The 25,662-nt window shown below is 41.3% G+C and overlaps 1 protein-coding gene across 2 annotated transcripts; it reads left to right on the forward strand.

Annotated features, from left to right (window-relative positions):
- The first annotated feature begins 854 nt into the window (after positions 1-854).
- LOC129838646 (complement decay-accelerating factor-like) lies at positions 855-23,852 on the forward strand. Of its 2 annotated transcripts, XM_055905760.1 has the most exons (8): positions 855-1,094; positions 13,258-13,449; positions 13,645-13,674; positions 17,792-17,902; positions 18,049-18,183; positions 19,642-19,683; positions 19,804-19,876; positions 19,971-23,852. In XM_055905760.1, the coding sequence occupies exons 1-8, from the start codon at positions 1,028-1,030 to the stop codon at positions 20,032-20,034; spliced, it is 714 nt and encodes a 237-aa protein (XP_055761735.1). In that variant the 5' UTR covers positions 855-1,027; the 3' UTR covers positions 20,035-23,852. The 2 variants fall into 2 exon arrangements, with proteins under 2 accessions (XP_055761735.1, XP_055761736.1); XM_055905761.1 differs by lacking the exon at positions 13,645-13,674 and having other exon boundaries at positions 857-1,094; positions 19,971-23,851.
- The last annotated feature ends 1,810 nt before the right edge of the window (positions 23,853-25,662 follow it).

A 25,662-nucleotide genomic window follows, 5' to 3' on the forward strand; every position in this document is an offset into this window, starting at 1 on the left:
ATCAAACACTATCTTGTCTCCACCTAGCGTTCGGATAACCACAACTGGAAAACAAAAATCTAAAATAAACAAAAATCAAACGACCACTAGATGGAGCCAGATGACAACTTTTATACAAGCGTTGACCGTGTGCGGACCTCAAACCATATCAAATAGTCACATAGAAGAATAAGCCAGATATTTCTCCGGATGTATAAGTGTAAAGCATCCGGTTAGCGTTTCCGCTCACTACCAAATATGGTGATGGAAAGAAGGCCAGTGGCCGACAGTAGGAGAAGATGGAGCGAGATGGATTTTGTCTGATATTATGCACATTTTAGCACCGATTAAATATTTGATTTCAATATAGTTTTCTGTTCCCAAAACTATATTCTGTTACTAACAGAATAGATTAAGTTTAGTAGATTTTACCCTTTGCCAAAGTCTAAAAAATGCCGTTGTTTAGAAGGAGTGCAAGGGCGAATTGAGTTATTGCACAGGCGCACTTCACAGAGTAGGCGTTCCCTATACGCAAATACATGCTAGAACGCGCAAATAGGATCTCGCTAGCTCGTGCTTGGCTCTGCCCTCCTCCTTGCTTGTTCTGCCCACTATGAATAATTTGTTCACATCGGAAACGGCAGGCTGTAGTCTATCGTTGGTTAGTTCTAAAAATCTATGACATAGTCTTACAATTGGTATCAATGATTGTATATTGGAATCCAACCAACACGTCTAGCAATCCAAAGGTTGTGTGTTGAAATCCCATCATGCACAACTATCATACTAATTTTAATAATGAAGATTTACATTTACTATGTTATTTCTACCCCTGAGTCCAGGTTGCAGCAGTAGACCTGAATGATTGAGAATGAAAGTGAAAGTGCCAAAGTGGCAGCTACACATTTGGATGAAAGGTTTGCGGCGTTATCACATACCACTTCAAAAGTTAGGAGATGCATATTATTTTCCTGTGGCTCAGTTCATTATCAAATAGACTTTACAGAGACTCCTTTATTTAAACATTGGAATAGCAGGCTCCAGTGTCATGCGGCTGCGTCTCCTTTCCCTCCTTTTTATCATCAAAGTGTGTCGACTCAATACTGTCAGTCGAGGTCAGTACATTTTGTCTGTTACAATTATGTATAGTAAGGGATAAACGTCGTCCCTTTGCAGAGTTCCTTTTTACAAGGTATTTTACAAAACGGTGTTGTTTATCCCGCTTATAGCACAGTTGCCAAATAAAACATTTACCTGTGGAATTTTTTCTTCCTTTGATTTTTATTTTTTAAGCGAATTCACACTTTCTTATATTTTGGTTGCTAGTTCGATATTTATCCTCCCATGTTTCTAGTTTGACCAGCTGTTTTCAGAAACTGATTTTTTTTTTAATTCAGTTGTCATATAAGCAGGTTTGCTATCAGCAAACTATTTATCTAGCTAAATAAGCGACCCAGTCGTTTGTTCTTTATGTTCGTTTGCCATGCTCAGCGGCAACGTTCGTATCCCTTGCTTACTGCTAGCTACAGCTACAAAGTCACGCCCCGGCTCTTCAGTCAGAATAACGGCAACTTGTAGTATTTTGCGTTTGTTTACGCCGTTTATACCACAGTTACCAAATAAAACAATACTATAAGCACACATTTACTGTTAGAAATAACATTTAACCAAATGCTAGTCTTAAAGAAATGGGAGATAATGTCTAGATGCTTTTTACAGTGTAGATCTAGTGTAAATACTGAACAACAATAGCGGCCTCAGATCATCCCACAGGTGAAGAAGCTGGATGTAAGAGGGGCTAGCATGATTACACTTGTCCTGCAGTTGTGAGGCTGTTTGGACATACTGCCAAATTTTCTAAAACGAGGATGGAGGCGGCTAATGGTAGAGAAACTAATATTCAATTATCTGGCAACAGCTCTGGTGGACATTCCAGCAGTCAGCGTGCCAATTGCACGCTCCCTCAAAAAATTGCTGGCATTGTGTTGTATGACAAAACTGCACATTTTAGAGTGGCCTTTTATTGTCCCAACAAGGTGCACCTTTGAAATAAATGATCATGCTGTTTTATCAGCTTTTTGATGTGCCACACCTGTCAGGTGGATGGATTCTTTTGGCAAAGGAGAAATTATCACTAACAGGGATGTAAACAAATTTGTGCACAATATTTGAGAGAAATAAGCTTTTTGTGTGTTTGAAATATTTCTGGGATCTTTTATTTCAGCTCATGAAACATGGGACACTTTACATGTTGCGTTTATATTTTTGTTCAGTATGCATTACCTGGCTGAGCTGATGAGACAGTGGATTGCGCAGTCAGATGGAACAGAGTAAATACGCATTTCAATGTCATAGATTTAGTAGGGGGTAACTTGTGGAATAGACACCGGCTAGAATGCAGTTTTAACCAATTGGCATACAGGATTAGACCCACTCGTTGTATAATTCCAAGGTAATGTTACAGAACGTCTGTGTTTTATCCCTTACTTACTATTTATTCATTTATTTCACACTGAATAATAAGCATATGTTTTTTTCTTTCTGTTATTTATTCATGAATAGTTATTTGGTGAGTCTGTGTGTGTTGTTGAGGATGCTACTCACCTGTTGGGGGTTACCATCCGCATAGATTGAACAACACTCTTAAAAGGTGTTATCTAGAACCTAAAATAACCCTTTTTGGTTCCAGGTAGGACCCTTTTGGTTCCAGGTAGAACTATCATTCTCTCATACACGCTTTGAAAAAAGGGTTATTCGGCTGTCCCCATAGGAGAACCCTTTTTGGTTCCAGGTAGAACACCTTTTGGTTCCATGTAGAACCCTCTGGCGAAAGGGTTCTACATGGAACCGTGACATAGACTGACCAGGTGAATCCAGGTGAAAGCTATGATCCTTTATTGATGTCACTTGTTAAATCCACTTCAATCAGTGTAGATGAAGGGGAGGAGACAGGTTAAATACGGATTTTTAAGCATAGCGTCTACTGAGACATGGATTGTGTATGTGTGCCATTCAGAGAATGAATGGGCAAGACAAAATATTTAAGTGCCTTTGGACAGGGTATGGTAGTAGGTGCCAGGTGCACCGGTTTTAGTGTGTCAATAACTACAACGCTGCTGGGTTTTTCACGCTCAACAGTTTCCCGTGTGTATCAAAAACGGTCCTCCACCCAAAGGGCATCCAGCCAACTTGACTCAAGCATTCAACATGGGCCGGCTTCCCTGTGGAACGCTTTCGAAACCTTGTAGATTTCATGCCCCTACTAATTCAGGCTGTTCTGAGGGCAAAAGGGGGTACAACTCAATGTTTTGTACACTCAATGTGTTTGTGTGTTATTTAGTGCAGTTTCATCAAATAGTTTTTACACATTTGTTTCAGATACTACCAGGTGTCCTAAAATAGAGAATGAAATAGTAATAACATGGACAATCAAGCTATCTTAAATCAATCATAGCCTATGTGTTAGTAAAGAAAAATGTGTGTTTTTAATTTTAAAAAGCAATGGGCAATTATTCTTTACCCAAATGGTCCCCAGAGGAAGAGGGCCTAATCACCGGTCCCTGTTTGAGAAATGCTGAAAGAAACCATGTTACCTTACCCTGAAAGCAGTCTAAGCAGACAGAGGCCAGTTATGGACCTAAACTCAAACATTCATGAAAACAAGAAAAAGTTATTGTCTATAATCAAAGAGTGTCATTTTGGCCATAAAAAATAATTTTATAGAAATTGATAGAAATATATATATTTTTAAATAAATTTTGGAGAGATTTTTGAAATGTAAAACAACCTCAGCATCCTCCCAACCTGAGATTGGAAGGTTGGGAGTTCAATCCCCGGGTGTGTCCTACCAAAGACTATAAATGGGACCTGATTCCTCTCTGCTTGGCACACAGCATTAAGGAGTGGTTTGGGGGTAAGGCCCTGTGACAGATTCGGGTGTATACTTGTACATTAAGAGGCTTCATACTCCAGAAACAGAAGATTTGATGCCTGGGACTTGTTATGGATAAAAGCCTATACAGACAGATTGGTAAAATATATCTGCTTGTTGACAAGATGATAGGGATTCACTGAAGGGAAATATTGACCAACAGAGCATCTTTGAATAGTACTCTTCATGCACACCTCAAAAACAAACTAGGGTGTTTTATGTTTTGAGCTTCTGTGTTGTATATTAGTGTAATATTGGGATGTAAACTCAGACTGCATTTCAGCTCAATATCTGACATGGTACAGGTGTCTTCTTCAATTTGCGCCAATAACCATATGTGTGTGAGGTGTATACTTTTGATACCATGAAGATTTTTAAGATTACCAAAAAACACCATGTGTGACCCTGTTTTAGCCCATTGTGAAACAGGGGTTGAACACAATTTGGCAGTGGACACTATTTGACATGACAGGAACCTGCCACATCTGTGGGCAACCCAACGAAGGCTCTTTTAAAGGCTCTCTGGAATGTAATTGTTAAACATTTTGGCACCCAGGGTTGCACATTTTGTGGAATATTCAGAGTAGGGCAGGGCTGTATACCGTTTCTGCGATATTGATGCACGGACCGGTTTGGGTTTTTACTTTACCTTCTATAACGGTATTTGAATGTTTGGTTTGTTAAATGTAATACGCAGTGTGTAACACCCATTTTTATAGTTTACTTCGCTACTTGAGTCATCACTCTCTTCATGCGCTTTCCACACAGACCTAGTATACCCAGCTTGTGTCACTCAAGGAGCGCATTTGTTTTTCCTCAACCACGAGACACTTGCATTCAGTCTGCATGGTCTATGCAGCACATGCAACAATGTTGATGACAACGATGCAGTTGTCACTTTGCTTCTTAATAGAAATCTACTAGCATTCTATAATTACACTATTAGCTTGTGTTTCTTACATCTGCAAACAGCTCGTTTGTCTTTTCTTATCTAGTTGTTCCTAAATCTTGTTAGCCGCTGATTGTTAGACGCTAATGCTAATCGCTAGCTATCTAGCTAATAAATGCACTGAGTAAGAGCGTAATTAACTATACAGCCTGAGAATACCAGTGATGGTGTAGACCTATATCAGCATGTTGTTTGTGCAACAGTATCTTCTAAATTAAATAGGTAAACACAAAGCAAGAATGTGTTAGCTACATGAAGTAGCTAAGAGAAAACATTCAATGTAGCCAAAGATTATAGGGTCCCCTAGAAAAGGCATATAAACACTTTAGATCCTACCCTGACACAACTCCTCCCTGGCATTTTCATTCATTGTCATGTCAAACAGCACTGTATTCAAAGTGCCCACTATTATATTGTAACTAAATAATTAGAATAGACATTCTATTTCCATTATTCCAACAGTTAACCCAAGTGTTTTGCTCTAAATTGCAAAAAATGATCTCAAATGCAGAAATGTATGAAAATTATGACATTTTTTTGGTTGAAGTTGAATTGAACAGTATAAAACAATCAGAATGGAGAAAGACCCATTGAAATCACTTAGAATGTATGTGTTGACACACTACTCATAAAGCAAATTTTGAACTTTTATTATTAGAAAACATAAAATATCGTCATACCGTTAAAAAAAAATCAAAAACCGTGATGTACTATTTTTGCCATATTGCCCGACCCTAATTTAGAGGTGGAAACTTTTCGTGGGAATTAACGGGACTATATGGGAATTAATGGAAATATATGCAAATTAATATTAATATCATTTAAATGTAGATGTTTTTTGCATTGGATATATTTACCATATATGGAGACAGAAACATAAACCTTTTACCTTATCATTGTCACGCCCTGACCATAGTAAGCTGTTTTTTCTCTGTGTTGGTTGGGGCGTGATAGTGACTTGGGTGGGTCATCTAGGTGTTTTTGTATTTCTATGGTGGCCTGATATTGTTCGCAATCAGAGGCAGCCGTTTATCGTTGTCTCTGATTGGGGATCATATTTAGGTAGCCATTTCCTCATTTGTGTTTGTAGGATCTTGTCTATGTTTAGTTGCCTGTCAGCGCTAGTTGTATAGCTTCACGTTTCGTTTGTTCATTTTGTTGGTCTGTTCGGTGTTCATTCATTAAAAGAGAATGTACGCATACCACGCTGCGCCTTGGTCTCATTCTAACGACGGACGTGACAATCATAAGTAGACATAATTGCAAATTATTAAATCCTTCCAATATACATTTTCTAAAACTATTTAATTACGAATTAAACTTTAATTAAATAATTTGACTCTTCACATGGGATGATTTCTGTAACGGTGCTCTAACTCTTCCTCCTCCTCGGACGAGGAGAGGAGAGAGGGATCGGAAGACCAATGTGCAGCGAGGTATGATGACATAATGGTTTATTGAACAGACGAAGCGAACACGAAAAACACTTTGAAAACTACAAAACAAATAAACGATGTAGACAAACCTGAACATACGAACTTACATAAAACACGAAGAACGCACAACAGGAAAAATGACTACATAAAACAAAGAACGCACGAAACAGTCCCGTATGGTGCAACAAACACTGACACAGGAGACAACCACCCACAAACAATGTGAAACAACCTACCTTAATATGACTCTCAATTAGAGGAAACGCCAAACACCTGCCTCTAATTGAGAGCCATACCAGGCAACCCTTAAACAAACATAGAAACAGAAAACATAGATTGCCCACCCAAACTCACGTCCTGACCAACTAACACATAAAAACTAACAGAAATAGGTCAGGAACGTGACAATTTCACTGAATATTGAATGATGCCCAATGATCCATCGCATCTCCCAAAAACATTTTTCAACGTACATCTGTAAAATGATAGTCGACAAACTAAAGCTTTGGTTGTCTTCCCCTTGTCTTCTCCCTGGACCTCTTCAATGACCTCCTCAATGTCCACCTCGTGAACATCTGAGGCCTCATCTTCACTGTCACTTTCCAACCTTGTTGAGGATGGCTCGTTGTCAGGCTCAAAAAGCCAAAAATTTGCCCGGGTGGTCACCAATTTTTCAACCCTTGTATTGGTCAACCTTTCGCGTGCTGTGTGTGTTCCTAGACCAGGACCAGTTGCGCTCTGAGGCGGCTGACGTCGGTGGGAATTGGAGGATGATGGAGGCAACAGGGGAAAGAGCCTCAGATCCACAAAGTCCCTTCCACCAGGTGGCTGATAAGATATGTTGGCGCCACGACTGCCATATTGCATCTCCATCCCAAAGCCCTTGCTTGGAAGTGTACTTCGCCAGACTGCCAAGAACCTTGCCCTCATCCAAGCCAAGGTGGCGAGACACGGTAGTAATGACACCATAGGCCTTGTTCATCTCTGCACCAGACAGGATGCTTTTGCCAGCATACTTGGGGTCCAACGTATTCGCTGCGGCGTGTATGGGTTTCAGGCAGAAGTCTTCACGCTTTTTGATGTATTTCAGAACTACAGTTTCCTCTGCTTGGAGCAACAGTGAAGTGGGCAGGGCAGTACGGATTTCTTCTCTACATCTGCAAGCAGAGTCTGAATATCAGACAGGATGGCATTGTCTCCCTCAATCCGTGCAATGGCTACTGCTATAGGTTTCAAGAGTTTCAGGCTGCTTACCACTCTCTCGAGTGTTGCTGGGCAGCTTCAATGTGGTGCTCTTATTCTTCTCACTTCAAATCAAATGTTATTTGTCACATACACATGGTTAGCAGATGTTAATGCGAGTGTAGCGAAATGCTTGTGCTTCTAGTTCCGACAATGCAGTAATAACCAACAAGTAATCTAACCTAACAATTCCACAACTACTACCTTATACACACAAGTGTAAAGGGATAAAGAATATGTATATAAAGATAAATGAATGAGTGTTGGTACAGAACGGCATAGGCAAGATGCAGTAGATGGTATAGATTACAGGATATACATATGAGATGAGTAATGTAGGGTATATAAACATAAAGTGGCATAGTTTAAAGTGGCTAGTGATACATGTATTACATAAAGATGGCAAGATGCAGTAGATGATATAGAGTACAGTATATACATATACATATGAGATGAGTAATGTAGGGTATGTAAACATTATATTAAGTGGCATTGTTTAAAGTGGCTAGTGATACATTTTTACATAAATTTCCATCAATTCCCATTATTAAAGTGGCTGGAGTTGAGTCAGTATGTTGGCAGCGGCCACTAAATGTTAGTGGTGGCTGTTTAACAGTCTGATGGCCTTGAGATAGAAGCTGTTTTTCAGTCTCTCGGGGCCTGCTTTGATGCACCTGTACTGACCTCGCCTTCTGGATGATAGCGGGGTGAACAGGCAGTTGCTCGGGTGGTTGTTGTCCTTGATGATCTTTATGGCCTTCCAGTGACATCGGGTGGTGTAGGTGTCATGGAGGGCAGGTAGTTTGCCCCCGGTGATGCGTTGTGCAGACCTCACTACCCTCTGGAGAGCCTTACGGTTGTGGGCGGAGCAGTTGCCGTACCAGGCGGTGATACAGCCCTACAGGATGCTCTCGATTGTGCATCTGTAGAAGTTTGTGAGTGCTTTTGAGGACAAGCCGAATTTCTTCAGCCTCCTGAGGTTGAAGAGGCACTGCTGCGCCTTCTTCACAACGCTGTCTGTGTGGGTGGACCAATTCAGTTTGTCCGTGATGTGTACACCGAGGAACTTAAAACTTACTACCCTCTCCACTACTGTCCCGTCGATGTGGATAGGGGGGTGCTCCCTCTGCTGTTTCCTGAAGTCCACAATCATCTCCTTTGTTTTGTTGATTTTGAGTGTGAGGTTATTTTCCTGACACCACACTCCGAGGGCCCTCACCTCCTCCCTGTAGCCCGTCTCGTCGTTGTTGGTAATCAAGCCTACCACTGTAGTGACGTCCGCAAACTTGATGATTGAGTTGGAGGCGTGCATGGCCACGCAGTCGTGGGTGAACAGGGAGTACAGGAGAGGGCTCAGAATGCACCCTTGTGGGGCCCCAGTGTTGAGGATCAGCGGGGTAGAGATGTTGTTACCTACCCTCACCACCTGGGGGCGGCCCGTCAGGAAGTCCAGTACCCAGTTGCACAGGTACGGGGTCGAGACCCAGGGTCTCGAGCTTGATGACGAGTTTGGAAGGTACTGTGGTGTTAAATGCTGAGCTGTAGTCGATGATCAGCATTCTTACATAGGTATTCCTCTTGTCCAGATGGGTTAGGGCAGTGTGCAGTGTGGTTGCGATTGCGTCGTCTGTGGACCTATTGGGTCGGTAGGCAAATTGGAGTGGGTCTAGGGTGTCAGGTAGGGTGGAGGTGATATGGTCCTTGACTAGTCTCTCAAAGCACTTCATGATGACGGAAGTGAGTGCTACGGGGCGGTAGTCGTTTAGCTCAGTTACCTTAGCTTTCTTGGGAACAGGAACAATGGTGGCCCTCTTGAAGCAAGTGGGAACAGCAGACTGGGATAAGGATTGATTGAATATGTCCGTAAACACACCAGCCAGCTGGTCTGCGCATGCTCTGAGGACGCAGCTGGGAATGCCGTCTGGGCCTGCAGCCTTGCGACGGTTAACACGTTTAAATGTTTTACTCACCTCGGCTGCAGTGAAGGAGAGCTCACAGGTTTTGGTAGCGGGCCGTGTCAGTGTTGTCCTCAAAGCGAGCAAAAAAGTTATTTAGTCTGTCTGGGAGCAAGACATCCTGGTCCGCGACTGGGCTGGTTTTCTTTTTGTAATCCGTGATTGACTGTAGACCCTGCCACATACCTCTTGTGTCTGAGCTGTTGAATTGCGACTCTACTTGTCTCTATACTGGCACTTAGCTTGTTTGATTGCCTTGCGGAGGGAATAGCTACACTGTTTGTATTCGGTCATGTTTCCAGTCATTTTGCCCTGGTTAAAAGCAGTGGTTCGCGCTTTCAGTATCACGCGAATGCTGCCATCAATCCACGGTTTCTGGTTTGGGAATGTTTTAATCGTTGCTGTGGGTATTACGTCGCCGATGCACTTTCTAATGAACTCGCTCACCGAATCAGCGTATTCTTCAATGTTGTTGTTGGACGCAATGCGGAACATATCCCAATCCACGTGATCAAAGCAGTCTTGAAGCGTGGAATCAGATTGGTCGGACCAGCATTGAACAGACCTGAGCGCTGGAGCTTCTTGTTTTAGTTTCCCTCACCAGCACTTTGCTTGGTGAGGGAGATTACTGCTATAACTCGATGACCCTTCACATACTTAACCATTTCCTTGGCTCTCTTGTAGAGTGTATACATTGTTTTCAGTGCCATGATGTCCTTGAGGAGCAGATTCAATGCGTGAGCAGCACAGCCAGTGGGTGTGATGTGAGGGTAGGACTCCTCCACTTTAGACCAAGCAGCCTTCATGTTTGTAGAATTGTCTGTCAGCAGTGCAAATACCTTCTGTTGTCCAAGGTCATTGATGACTGCCTTCATCTCATCTGCAATGTAGAGACCGGTGTGTCTGTTGTCCCTTGTGTCTGTGCTCTTGTAGAATACTGGTTGAGGGGTGGAGATGATGTAGTTAATTATTCCTTGCCCACAAACATTCGGCCACCCATCAGAGATGATTGCAATACAGTCTGCTTTCTCTATGATTTGCTTGACCTTCACTTGAACTCTGTTGAACTCTGTATCCAGCAAATTACTAGATAAAGCATGTCTGGTTGGAGGGGTGTATGCTGGGTGAAGAACATTCAGAAATCTCTTCCAATACACATTGCCTGTGAGCATCAGAGGTGAACCAGTTGCGTACACAGCTCGAGCAAGACATTCATCAGCATTTCTCTGACTACGTTCCTCCATTGAGTCAAAATAACTTATGATTCCAGGAGGACCATGAGCTGTTGCTATTGAATAAGGTGTCTGATTCATCATTTTCACCTCGAATAGAAGTAGAGGGACTTTTGTCAGAGGTTGCTTGTTGTGAGCGCTAAGGGAACTTTATGCACTTGGCCAGATGATTCTGCATCTTTGTTGCATTCTTCAGATATGATTTGGCACAGTATTTGCAAATGTACACAGCTTTTCCTTCTACATTAGCAACAGTGAAATGTTTCCACATATCAGATAGTGCCCGTGGCATTTTCCTGTAAAGATTAGAAAAAAATGAGTAGATGTTATGAGAATTTCATTATCAATGTTCATAAACTTCAATTAATCTACTCAGTCTGCAACCCAGAGTTTGTACGGTTCTGGTTTAAATGAAACAGACAGATTTCCCAGCTTACAATAGTCAAAACGTTTATTCACGAGAGCACTCTGAAGTCCATTATACAAAGACATCCATTTTATATCTGGCTCCTTACTTACGCATATACTTCCACACAAACAGTAGATATCCTACGCACATACATACACACGAACAGTAGGTGAGTTGTATCCAGAGTTCTCACCACTGTGTATCACTACCCAGCCGACAGTTCCATTCCCCCGAGATTAGGCAAACCTTGAGAAGTACTCCCTGTCCTATCATAAGTTTCTCAGAGTTCTAGCCAGGTCGGGTCAAACACAGTTTAATTGTTCTCTGTATTTTCTTAGGCACACACATACACACATACACACACATTTCTCTAACATACTTATGTTTAATACTTTAATTATTCCTTATACATGCTACATAAACTATAATCCCTAATAGTTAGGTTTCAGGCTAGAATTATTTAGTCATTATCTTTAAACATATAAATTATTTTATCAGTAAAAATAAAATAAAAAATACAATTCAATGTACAGATAAATAGTTAAGCAGATTAAACAACTCGTTGTAAAATACATATTTTAAAATGAAACATGAATGGAAACAGGTGAATTAACACTCCAGATAGCAGGATCAAGCAAGCTAAAACCCACATGGTAGCAAAAATAACTAGCAGAAGTTATTAACAAGTTAGAAATTATTTGAACACACTTTGCTGTAGGCTACTATTTACTAGTTAACAAAAAAACATGTATGTGTAACGGTTGTCGTTGGTGGAAGGAGAAGAGGACCAAAGTGCAGCGTGGTACGTATTCATAATAATTTAATAAAGAATGAATACTGAACAAAATCAACAAACCGACAAACAAACAGTTCTGAAAGGTGCAAACAAAAACACTAAACAGAAAATAACTACCCACAACCCATAGTGGGAAAACAGGCTACCTAAGTATGATTCTCAATCAGAGACAACGACTGACATCTGCCTCTGATTGAGAACCATACTAGGCCAAACACATAGAAATATAACGACTAGAACAAAACTTAGAAAAACAACATAGAATGCCCACCCCAACTCACGCCCTGACCAAACTACAATAAAGACATAAAAAAGGAACTAAGGTCAGAACGTGACAGTATGTCATAGAAAATATATTCACCCCACCCAGTATTGCAATCAAAACTTAACAGAAGCACGTAGTCTTTGGCTCAGACAGTGTAGTAGTGTGGGCTCAATATCATCTCATTAGTGTGCAAGATCTTGTACATGTGATGGAAGAATGCACTGTGTATGTTGAGGGTTGCAATTCCATTGAATAGTATAACCAAAATAGTTTAACCAAAATATACCACAAGACCTAGAATTGCCTTATGTATATCCCACAAAAAAGGTTCACTGTTATAAACTGACTTTTTTGATGAATTTAAGCAAAATTCCCCAAATTCCCGGGCTTAACTTCCCATGGAAAATTTGCGGAAGATTTCCAGAAATTTACCGGAAGGTTTCCGACCCTTTGCAACCCTATTCACACCCATTGTCTTGCTTATATTGTCCTTAAAACACTACTCAAACATATCTTTCCTCTCGTGCTATGTTTTCTACTAACCTTCCAGAGAGACCATGAGTAATGGCAAACATTGTTAAAGGCTCAATGCAGTCAAAATGCATTTTCTTTCTGAATTATTTATTATATATTATGCAACAACTGAAGAAACTCACACTGTAAAAGTGTGATTTTGTTTTTGTGATAATGTGTGATGTAATAGTTGTTGGTTGAAAATACAGTCTACACAGGGCCTTCATCCATGCAAAATGTGCTGATTATGAGTTTTGGTTTGCCTGGTGACATCACCAGATGGTATAAATTAGTTGACCAATAACAAAGAGAGTTTGAAACCTCTCTGCCAATAACAGCTCATTTTCAGATTACATATCCCTCCCATTAGGTCCTTCCGATCTGGTGGATTGAGCCACATTGTGGTTCATGCACTGCTTAGGTGCCCTTTCCTCCCCACTCAGACCACTCCCAGACAGTCCTAGCACAATTTTTTGGGGGGGCTTTGGTTCCACCCCAGTTTTATGGGAACACACCTTATTTACTTCGTCACCTTCTCATCACCCCTCAGACTTCTGCCCACCCCTGCCTCAGTGGAAGCTCACCAAGCCCCTGAACAAGTGGGATAATTATCAAGAAAACTACTTCGTACACTACCAGTGTGTGGATGGCTATGTGAGGATGGCGGGGACCTCCAGTCGCATCAGGTGCAAACGAATTGATCAGGTTCTTCAGTGGGAAGGCCCAACACTGATATGCATACGTAAGTAGACGCGCTACCCACCTATGACACATTAAGACAGACAAGCCACACCTATAAGATCAGGTATTCCAATTATGCAATAACTATAGACTACATCTGTAATGCATATCATTTACATATAAAGAGCAGGTATGAGACTAGATATTTGGAACAAATGTGTGTATTTTCTGGCTGATTCTCGCGTGCTTATTCCAGCCTACCCATCTATTCCAACTACGATAGAACGTGAGTATTGCCTGTCTGCATGCACGCCTGCCTGCCTGCCTGCCTGCCTGCCTGTCTGCCAGAGAGAGAAAAAGAGACATTCATGAATCTTGTTAATAATTGCCAAAGCGGGATGGCAGGAAATGGTTGTAGTGAGTTTCATGTCAGGGGAGATCAGTGAGATTAAAGCCAGCATCTCTCTAGTTTTAATTTCGTTTTCAGGCTGTGAAAGACTCTATAGAGTTGTTCTCAGTTCCTTATTGGTACTTTTCCATCTAGACTTACTCCCACACCAGGGTGTCACCAGTGTTTTATGTTAATGCCAGCTCTAGTGTTTCCATCAGGAGTTCGACACTAAATACTTTGTTTTTAACTGACTTGCATAGTTAAATAAAGGTTAAATGTAAAAATAAAATGACAGCTGAAAAGTACCCAGGCCCTTGCCTTGGCTCCAAGTCAGAGCAGGTCCACCGGAGACATGGGTGCCAGCCCACATAGAGGGAAACAGAAAAGTCTGAGCCTTTTGGGTTAAACACTGGGTTAAATAGTCAGTAGAGAGCCTCCAGAGTGGCGAAGTTGTCTAAGGCACTACATCGCAGTGCTAGCTATGCCACTAGAGATCCTGGCTCTGTCGCAGCCGACCGGGAGACCCATGGGGCGGCACACAATTGGCCCAACGTCATCCGGGTTAGAGGAGGGTTTGGCCGGCAGGGATGTTCCTGTCCCTTCGCGCACTAGCCACTCCTGTGGCGCAGTGCACGCTGGCACGGTCGCCAGGTGTATGGTGTTTCCTCCGACACATTGGTGCGGCTGGCTTCCGGGTTAAGCGGGCAATGTGTCAAGAAGCAGTGCGGCTTGGCTGGGTTGTGTTTCGGAGGACACACGGCTCTCGACCTTCGCCTCTCCCGAGTCCGCACGGAGTTTCAGCGATGGAACAGGACTGTAATTACCAATTGGGGAGGGACAGAAAGAGAGAGAGAGAGAGAGAGAGAGAGAGAGAGAGAGAATCATTATCTCTGATATCTGGGAAATTAGCCAATTGGTTAGCATGGGACTTGTGTTCTGTTAACCTCATAGACGTAGGGTGAAACCGTCTAAATACACTTTAGTAGCTGTACAACGTTTCCATAATGTTACTCTATGGTTTGAACATAAGGCAGTTAAAAAAGAAATAAGTACAAGTTTGAAAGTAAAATGGAAAGTACCATAGGGGAGTGGGTGCAGATTTATTTCAATACCATAGACTAAAAATAACAGATCACCATGACGAACGCCCTTGAGTCTACATTAGTAATATCCTCTCTTCTTTCCTCTTCTGTCATCCATCACCACTACTTTCACTTTCTCTCCTATCCTTTTGGGTACGTGATCTGTATGACAAAGTTTATGGAAAGATACATTGTATGGAACATTCTGTACATTGCCAATGGACCTAAGGTATTGTTTCCCAAACTCGGTCTTCGGGAGCCCAAGGGTTACACATGTTTTGGTTTTTGCCCTAGCACTACACAGCTGATTCAAAACATGAGGATTAGTTGATTATTTGAATCAGCTGTGTAGTGCTAGGGAAAAACCAAAATGTGCACCCCTTGGTTAGGGAAACGCTGACCTAAGGGAAAGAGTCCACTGACATTGATCAGACTGTGGTTATCAACCGTCTGAGTACACGATGTGATTCTCTCTGTGATTTAGGCTGTTTCTGTGGCAAACCCCACACTGTGTGCAGGTGTCTGTTTGACTTGGGATGGGACCTCCAGTGCCTTCAGAAAGTATTCACACCCTTTGACTTTTTCCACATTTTGTTGTGTTACAAAGTGGAATTAAAATGGATTTAATTGTCATTTTTTGTCAACAATCTACACAACATACTCTGTAATGTCTAAGTGGGAAAAATGATAATATATTAACAGTACCAGTCAAAGGTTTGGACACCCATACTCATTCAAGGATTTTTCTTTATTTTTTACTATTTTCTACATTGTAGAATAATAGTGAAGACATCAAAACTATGAAATAACACATATGGAATCATGTAGTAACCAAAAAAGTGTTAATCAATTCAAAATATATTTTATTTTTGAGATTCTGCAAAGTAGCCACTGTTTGCCTTGATGACAGCTTTGCACACTCTTGGCATTCTCTCAATGAGCTTCACTTGGAATGCTTTTGCAAAAGTCTTGAAGGAGTTCCCACATATGCTGAGCACTTGTTGGCTGCTTTTCCTTCACTCTGTGGTCCAACTCATCCCGAACCATCACAATTGGGTTACGGTCGGGTGATTGTGGAGGCCAAGTCATCTCATGCAGCACTCCATTACTCTCCTTCTGGGTCAAATAGCCCTTACACAGCCTGGATGTATGTTTTGGGCCATTGTCCTGTTGAAAAACAAATGATAGTCCCACTAAGCACAAACTGGATGGGATGGTGTATCGCTGCAGAATGCTGTGGTAGCCATGCTGGTTAAGTATGCCTTGAATTCTAAATAAATCACTGACAGTGTCACCAGCCAAGCACCCCCACACCATCACACCTCTTCCTCCATGCTTCACGGTGGGAACCACACATGCAGAGATCACCTACTTTGCGTCTCACAAAGACATGGCAGTTGGAACCAAAAATCTCAAATTTGATTTGATTTCCACCGGTCTAATGTCCATTGCTCGTGTTTCTTGGACCAAGTAAGTCTCTTATTCTTATTGGTGTACTTTAGTAGTGGTTTCTTTGTAGCAATTCGACCATGAAGGCCTTATTCACGGTCTACTCTGAACAGTTGATGTTGAGATGTGTCTGTTACTTGACTTCTGTGAAGCATTTATTTAGGCTGCAATTTCTGAGGCTGGTAACTCTAATGAACTTATCCTCTGCAGCAGAGGTAACTCTGGGTCTTCCTTTCCTGTGGCGGTCCTCATGAGAGCCAGTTTCATCATAGCGCTTGATGGTTTTTGCGACTGCGCTTGAATTTTTTTTTTACGTTTTTGAAATGTTCTGCATTGACTGACCTTCATGTCTTGAAGTAATGATGGACTGTCATTTCTCTTTGCTTATTTGAGCTGTTCTTGCCATAATATGGACTTGGTCTTTTACCAAATAGGGCTATCGTCTGTATACCAACCCTACTTTGTCACAACACAACTGATTGGCTCAAACGCATTAAGATGGAAAGAAATTCCACAAATCAACTTTTAACAAGGCACACCTGTTAATTGAAATACATTCCAGGTGACTACCTCTTGAAGCTGGTTGAGATAATGCCAAGAGTGTGCAAGCTGTCATCAAGGCAAAGGGTGACTACTTTGAAGAATCTCAAATATATCATATATTCTGATTTGTTTAACACTTTTTTGGTTACTACATGATTCCATGTGTTATTTCATCATTTTTATATCTTCACTATTATTCTACAATGTAGAAAACAGTAAAAATAAAGAAAACCCCTTGAATGAGTAGGTGTGTCCAAACTTTTGACTGGTACTGTATATTTCCATGCTAGGTTGGAATAATACTGTAAAAATGATGACAATACCCTTTTAGTGTAGGAGCTGTTTGAAAAGCCCGCCTGAAATTTCAAACAGTTTTGGAGAGATGATGTTTTGGCCTACATGGTGACATCACCATGCAGTAAATTAGTTAATAGACCAATAAGAAAGTGTTCCAAACCTCTGCCAATAACAGCAACTTTTCTTTCCCCCTCCGACTCAGACCACTCCCAGACAGTCCTAGCAAAATTGTTGCTATTTTGGTTTCTTTTTAACCATTTCACAGTAAGTTACTTAATTGTTACCCAGAAATGATTTGATATTAAGCTAAAAACAGCTGCATTAGACCTTTTAAACGCTATTATTGCACACAGAGTGAGTCCATGCAACTTATGTGGCTAAGCAACATTCAAAACATTTCAGATTTTCATTTTAAATTCACTTGTAAACATTTCCTAAAACATAATTCCACTTTGATCCTATGGGGTGTTTAAATGTGTTTATCCAAATTTAAATTCAATCAATTTTAAATTCAGGCTGTAACACAACAAAATGTGTAAAAATTCAAGGGGTGGGAATACTCTCTGAAGGCACTGTAAGTCCCTGCCCTGGCTGTATTGATTTCTTATGACTGACCTCTTTTATCCTCTCTCCCCCAACAGCTTCAACAACTCACAAGAGAACTCCATCTCCCACAGTGCACCTCTCAGTGCCCACAGAGAGAATTAGCCCAAGACCAACCACTCCCAGTTCACTTTTATCTCCAATACTGCGTATGTACCTCCCAATTTTCATCACTTGCTGCCTTTCTTCTCTCCGTATGTTAATGATCAATGTGCTTCTATGAGAGGTATGGTTGGACAGGTCAGTTAAAACTGTTGCTCTGACCTTTGCCCCCTAACCCTGGATCCTGTCACAGAGAACCAAGAGGTCATTACTACTGTTACAGTGACAACCACCATCATCGATGACCTTACATCAGTGCCAGTGGATAAGTCCAGTGCGGTGACTTCTGTCTTCAGAACCCCAGCCTCCAATGAGGATCCAGTTGGCGGTGAGGAGACTTGTCCCATAGTATATCACTCTATTGAATAGTACAGATATATTTTTGTTGCATTTATTTAAGGATCTGTGTTGGGTAATGGTCCATTCTGGTGTACTGTTCTTTGTTGTTCATGCTAGACCAGGGGTTCCCAAAACTCTTTGGCCCACAACCCCATTTTGATATCTGAAAATTCTCACGGCTCCAACCATGTGAAAAAAAATTAATTTAAATGTAATTTAAATGTTATTAACAGCCGATGTTACTTTTTTATTTGGGGCCTTTCCCTTACTGATGCTGTTTTCTGTTAGAAACATGGTTGGCTTTTGAAAGACTCTACAATAACTAGTCTTTCCTCTGAATTCACTGATTTGGTCAGTCATCTGTAGAATGTTTTTTTATTTCCCCACCCAGCATGCTTGTGTTCAGTTTGTTCAGTTTCCCAAATGTGTCTATTACATAGGCAAGGAGACACATTTTCTTTTCATTACACAGAAATTCAACCAAGTCTGTTTTTGTTACATCCATTATGAATGACAACAGTTACTCCATCAATGTGAAAAATCTTTCCAATACTCCCCTCCATAACCACCAAGCCTCGGTGTGAAATAGAACGTTGTCATGCTCTGATCCCATATCTCCACATAGTTTTGTGAACAGGCGTGCGCGCAGTGGATGTGGTTTGATGTAGTTTACAATCAAAGTTACCTGCTGCAGTATATCTCCCGAGTTCTGTGCTCAGGTCTTTTGCAGCCAGGTGCTCTCGGTGTATCATACAATTCGTCAATATGGCAGAGGGAGACATTCATAACTAGGGTGCAGAGGCCTGCCCACCTTCCCACCATAGATGGAGCCCCATCTGTGCAAACCATTTGATCACATGGAATCTGTTTTTCGTCAATATAGCCACGCAGCACACTGAACATCCCCTGTGCCATTTCATGCTTGGGAATCGTGAGACAGAACGTTATGTCCGACATGTATAGCGAACAAAAGTCAATGCATGGGCATCTCCGCCCTCACAGCTAACGTTAATTTGGAGAGCATAAACTGGGAAGTTTTTGAGTCGTTCACTCAGTTTCCTCTTGATTGCTAGCAATCACATACATTATTTGTTTAACAGTGTTATCTGACAAAGGTATTGATGTGAGCTTCTGTGCTGGTGCCTCCCCACACATTGAACATTTTCCTGTGACCCCATTTTTATATCCGGTGACCCCACTTAGGGTCGCGACCCCTCGTTTTGGAACCGCTGTGCTAGACGATGCTAGTCTTTAGAGAAAACTGCCTGTGTTCCTCTGCCAGCTGGCTTCACTCCCACTGATCTCTCCTGGCATGGGCATGCTAACTACACACTCACTACAACCATTTCCTGGCATCATTCTTTCACCATTATTACCACACTCGTGAATCTCTCTCTCTCAAGAATTTTACTTACTTATGTAGTCTCTCTTTCTCTCTCACTCTCAGGTGGAAGCACTGAGAAGAGTTCTGCTACAGCCATATATGCGGGTGAGTAGGCTACCAAACAGATTACAGGGAGGGAGAGAAGGAGTATAACAGGAAGTAAGTCTGAGTCCTTTCTCCTGATGGTTTTGTTTCTCTCTTGTTCCCATTGAATGGAAATCCTAGGTGTAGGTGGGGTGGTAGTAACTGCATTGCTGGTTGCAGCGTTTGGAGTGCTAATGTTTGGGAGAAGGAAATGGTAAGATTGTCTGGTCAACCAGTATTTCCTTGTGGGGAAGGGGGTCTTATTACGTCTCGGTTGAATTTCAAACACTTTCTCTCCCTTATGACAGGATGCAGCGGCTTGATCTGTCGCCAACACCAGACGAAATAGTGAAAATTAATGTTGTGACATGAGCCACACTCCTTAGTGCCCTGACTGACAACCAGCAGCCGCTTAGAAAAGGCAAAATTGCATCAGTCTGAGGGTGGGGGAACAATGACCTTGGATTGGACAAGAGGTGGACCAAAAATGTGTGGCCCAGACCTCGTTGTCCTCGTGTGGAAAATGAAAATACCTAAAGCACCACCCAAATGGATTAATTTAAGACATATTGATTTATTTCATTTATTAATTAATATACATAAACTTTTTTGAGGATAGATTCTAAATTAATATGGAAGCATATTGGTTATATTAAAAAACAATTAACTACAGTGCATTCGGAAAGTATGCAGACCCCTTGACTTTTTCCACATTTTGTTACAGCCTTATTCTAAAAATGTATTCAAAAAATTCCCTTATCAAACATAATGACAAAGCAAAAACAGATTTTAAGACATTTTTGCAAATGCATTACCAATAAAGAACTGAAATATCAAATTTACATAAGTATTCAGACCCTTTACTCAGTACTTTGTTGAAGCACCTTTGACCTCGATTACAGCCTTGAGTCTTCTTGGGTATGACGCTACAACCTTGGCACAACTGTATTTGGGGAGTTTCTCCCATTCTTCTCTGCAGATCCTCTCAAGCTCTGTCAGGTTGGATGGGGAGCGTTGCGACACAGCTATTTTCAGGTCTCCAGAGATGTTCGATCGGGTTCAAGTCCGGGCTTTGGCTGGGCCACTCAAGGATATTCAGAGACTTGTCCCAAAGCCACTCCTGCGTTGTCTTGGTTGTGCGCTTAGGGTCGTTGTCCTATTAGAAGGTAAACCTTCGCCCCAGTCTGAGGTCCTGGATGCTCTGGTGCAGGTTTTCATCAAGACTCTCTCTGTACTTTGCTCTGTTCATCTTTCCCTCAATCCTAACTAGTGTACCAGTCTCTGCCACTGAAAAACATCCCCACAGCATGATGCTGCCACCACCATGCTTCACAGTAGGAATGGGATTGGCCAGGTGATGAGCGGTACCTGGTTTCCTCCAAATGTGACGCTTGGCATTCAGGCCAAAGAGTTCAATCTTGGTTTCATCAGACCAGGGAATCTTGTTTCTCATGGTCTGAGAGTCCTTTAGGTGCCCTTTGGCAAATTCCAAGCAGGCTGTCATGTGCCTATACTGAGGAGTAGCTTCCGTCTGACGACTCTACCATAAAGGCCTGATTGGTGGAGTGCTGCAGAGATGGTTGTCCTGGAAGTTTCTCCCATCTCCATAGAGGAACTCTAGAGCTCTGTCAAAGTGACCATCGGGTTCTTGGTCACCTCCCTGACCAAGGCCCTTCTCCCGATTGCTCAGTTTGGCCGGGCGACCACCTCTAGGAAGAGTCTTGGTGGTTCCAAACTTCTTCCATTTAAGAATGATGAGGCCACTGTGTTCTTGGGGACCTTCAATGCTGCAGACGTTTTTTGATACACTTCCCCAGATCTGAGCCTCGACACAATCCTGTCTCTGAGCTCTACGGACAATTACTTTGACCTCATGGCTTGGTTTTTGCTCTGACATGCACTGTCAACCGTGGGACCTTATATAGACAGGTGTGTTCCTTTTACAATTCATGTCCTATCAATTGAATGTACCACAGGGGGACTCCAATCAAGTTGTAGAAACAGCTCAAGGATGAAAAATGGAAACAGGATGCACCTGAGCTCAATTTCGAGTCTCATAGCAAAGGGTCTGAATACTTCGGTAAAATTAGGTATTTATGTTTTTTATAAATTTGCAAAAATGTCTAAACCTGTTTTTTTCTTTGTCATTATGGGGTATTGTGTAGATTGATGAGGGGAAAGAATTGTTTAATCCATTTTAGAATAAGTCTGTAACCTAAATCAAAAAATGTGGAATAAGTGAAGTGAATAATTTCCGAATGCACTGTATAACTTGGGTTACTATACAGATCTAACAATTGTTTTACTGTATCCATTACAAAGACCTTAGTAACCCAACTGCTGCTTTCTGTCCATGATAATGGTGACATCTATCAAAACACAACCAAGACCTTACTTTGTGAATTAAATGTTAGTAAATTAATTAGATGTTATTATAAGACACAACATTGCACCGTGTATGAATCACTAAATTGTCTGTCACTCCCAAACAGAAGACATCTGCATTGGTACCAATTTATTTTTAAATGTATTAACTTATATTTCCTTGTATATACATTACCAGCCAAATATTTTCACACCTACTCATTCCAGGGTTTCTTTCTTTTTACTATATTGTAGAATAATAGTGAAGACATCAAAACTATGAAATAACACATGGAATCATGTAGTAACCAAAAAAAGTGTTAATCAAATCAAAATATATTTTATATTTGAGATTCTTAAAAGTAGCTACCCTTTGCCTTGATGACAGCTTATCACACAAAAGTGTTAATCAAATCAAAATATATTTTATATTTGAGATTCTGAAAAGTAGCTACCCTTTGCCTTGATGACAGCTTATCACACAAAAGTGTTAATCAAATCAAAATATATTTTATATTTGAGATTCTGAAAAGTAGCTACCCTTTGCCTTGATGACACTCTTGGCATTCTCTCAACCAGCTTCATGAAGTAGTCACCTGGAATGCATTTCAATTAACAGGTTTACCTTGTTAAGTTACTTTGTGGAATTTATTTCCTTCTTAATCTGTCTGAGACAATCCATTCTGTTGTGACATGGTAGGGTTGTTTAACTGGACTTTTTTATCTTTGAGATACTGTGTATCTTTCAGATACAAAAGGCCCAACTGGCTGGAATAATTTACCTGTAGAAATCAGGGCATTAAAATTACAGTGAATTTAAGAAAGCCCTTTTTCAAATGTTAAGAACAAACTGCTAATAAACAAATATGGTCACATAATGTTAGTTTTTTATTTGTATTATGTAAGTTGAGTGTTTTATTATTAAACAGTAGTTGCCGTATTATAGTTGCTTCGTTTTTTAATTTGGACACTTAATAAGATTTGTGGTTATATCCATGTACGTGCAAATGTGAGAAAATTACAGTTCGGGCTATATTTGTGTACAGTGCGAAGAGGTTGAAATTGTAAAATCGGGAAGATTGCACCTTTCCCTAATAAACATTTAGTGGTGCCAGTGGCTTCCTGCTTGTTTGTACAGTGTATTCTTGCACAAATATGATCACACTGGAACATACCAGACAACCTTGATTTAATGACAGGAGTTGGAATGTGCGTGACGATCTACAGTGGCAAGAAAAGGTATGTGAACCTTTTCGAAATAACTAGATTTCTGCATAAACTGGTGATACAATTTGATCTGATCTTCTAGGTCACAACAAGACAAACACAGTCTGCTTAAACTAATGACACACAAATAATTATACGTTTTTATGTCTTTATTGAACACACAGTGTAAACATTCACAGTGCAGCTTGGAAAAAGTATGTGAACCCTTGGATTTAATAACTGGTTGCCCCTCCTTTGGCAGCAATAACCTCAACCAAACGTTTTCTGTAGTTGCGGATCGGACCTGCACAACTGTCAGAAGGTTCCACAGTAACAGTTCCACAGTAGCGCTGTGGAACATCCGGGTGCACTTTTGCAAACTTCACACATGCAGCAATGTTTTTTTCGACAGCAGAGGCTTCTTCTGTGGTGTCCTCCCATGAACACCATACTTGTTTAGTGTTTTACGTATCGTAGACTCGTCAACAGAGATGTTAGCATGTTCCAGAGATTTCTTTAAGTCTTTAGCTGACACTAGCATTCTTCTTAACCTAAGTGAGCATTCTGCGCTGTGCTCTTGCAGTCATTTTTGCAGAGCGGCCATTCCTAGGGAGAGTAGCAACATGCTGAGCTTTCTCAATTTATAGACAATTTGTCTTACCTTGGACTGAAGAACATCAAGGCTTTTAGAGATACTTCTGTAACCGATTTCCAGCTTTATGCAAGTCAACAATTCTTAATCTTAAGTCTTCTGAGATTTCTTTTGTTCGAGGCATGGTTCACATCAGGCAATGCTTCTTGTGAATTGTAAATTCAAATGTTGTGAGTCTTTTTTATAGGGCAAAGCAGCTCTAACCAACATCTCCAATCTCGTGTCATTGATTGGACTCCAGGTCAGCTGACTCCTGACTCCATTTAGTTTTTGGAGAAGTCATTAGCCTAGGGGTTCACATACTTTTTCCAACCTGCACTGTGAATGTTTCAATTATGTATTCAATATAAACAATTAAAATACAATAATTTGTGTGCTATTTGTTTGTCTATTGTTGTGACTTAGATGAAGATCAGATCAAATTTGATAACCAATTTATGCAGAAATCCAGGTAATTCCAAAGGGTTCACATACTTTTTCTTGCCACTGTATGTAGGTTTGTGTGACAGTCAGAATTCCCCAGACAGCCCCTATATCTTCCAGACGGTTTCTGTCTAAATATTAACTGTTCATTAGATCGATGGTACTTTGTTTCACTGGTCTGACAGTTCATTCTAGAGTGGTCAGGTTCTGGCAAGACCAAACGTGATGTTAAGGACATACGCATATAAACGCAACAATTTAAAAGATTTGACTGAGTTACAGTTCATATAAGGAAATCAGTCAATTTAAGTCAATTCATTAGGCCCTAATCTATGGATTTAATATGACTGGGAATACAGATATGCATCTCTTGGTCACAAATACCTTTAAAATAAAAAAGGTAGGGGCGTCGATCAGAAAACCAGTCAGTATCTGGTGTGACCAACATTTGCCTCATGCAGCGCAAGACATCTCCTTCGCATAGTTGATCAGGCTGTTGATTGTGGCCTGCGGAATGTTGTCCCCCTCCTCTTCAATGACTGCGAAGTTGCTGGATATTGGCGGGAACTGAAACATGCTGTCGTACGTGTCGATCCAGAGCATCCCAAACATGCTCAATGGATGTCTGGTGAGTATGCAGGCCATGGAAGAACTGGGACATTTTTAGCTTTCAGGAATTGTGTACAGATCCTTGTGACATGGGGCCGTGCATTATCATGCTGAAACATGTGATGGCGTTGGATGAATGGCACAACAATGGGCCTAAGGATCTCGTTACGGTATCTCTGTGCATTTAAATTGCCATCGAGAAAATGCAATTGTGTTCATTGTCCATTGCTTATGCCTGCCCATGCCATAACTCCACCGCCACCATGGGGCATTCTGTACACAACGTTGACATGAGTAAACCACTCGCCCACACGTCTGCCATCTGCCCGGTACAGTTGAAACCTGGATTCATCTGTGAAGAGCACACTTCTCCAGCGTGCCAGTGGCCATCGAAGGTAAGCATTTTCACACTGAAGTCAGTTACAACGCCAAACTGCAGTCAGGTCAAGACCCTGGTGAGGACGACAAGCACACAGATGAGCTTCCCTGAGACGGTTTCTGACAGTTTGTTCAGAAATTCTTCAGTTGTGCAAACCTATTTTCATCAGCAATCCGGGTGTCTGGTCTCAGACGATCCCGCAGGTGAAGAAGCCGGATGTGGAGATCCTGGGCTGGCGTGGTTACACGTGGTCTGTGGTTTTGAGGCCGGTTGGATGTACTGCCATGCTCTCTAAAACAACGTTGGAGGTTGCTTATGGCAGAGATATTAACATTAAATTCTGTCTGAACAGCTTCCAGTCAGCATG

The sequence above is a fragment of the Salvelinus fontinalis genome, chromosome 39 (genome assembly GCF_029448725.1).
Source record: "Salvelinus fontinalis isolate EN_2023a chromosome 39, ASM2944872v1, whole genome shotgun sequence".
NCBI lineage: Eukaryota > Metazoa > Chordata > Actinopteri > Salmoniformes > Salmonidae > Salvelinus > Salvelinus fontinalis.

Excerpts from the sequence above, each read along its gene's own strand:
- LOC129838646 (XM_055905760.1), top strand. The coding sequence starts at position 1,028 with ATGCGGCTGCGTCTCCTTTCCCTCCTTTTTATCATCAAAGTGTGTCGA. Across the intron at positions 1,095-13,257 it reads ACTCAATACTGTCAGTCGAG|ACTTCTGCCCACCCCTGCCT; the intron begins GTCAGTACATTT and ends ATCACCCCTCAG. Across the intron at positions 13,450-13,644 it reads CCCAACACTGATATGCATAC|CCTACCCATCTATTCCAACT; the intron begins GTAAGTAGACGC and ends TGCTTATTCCAG.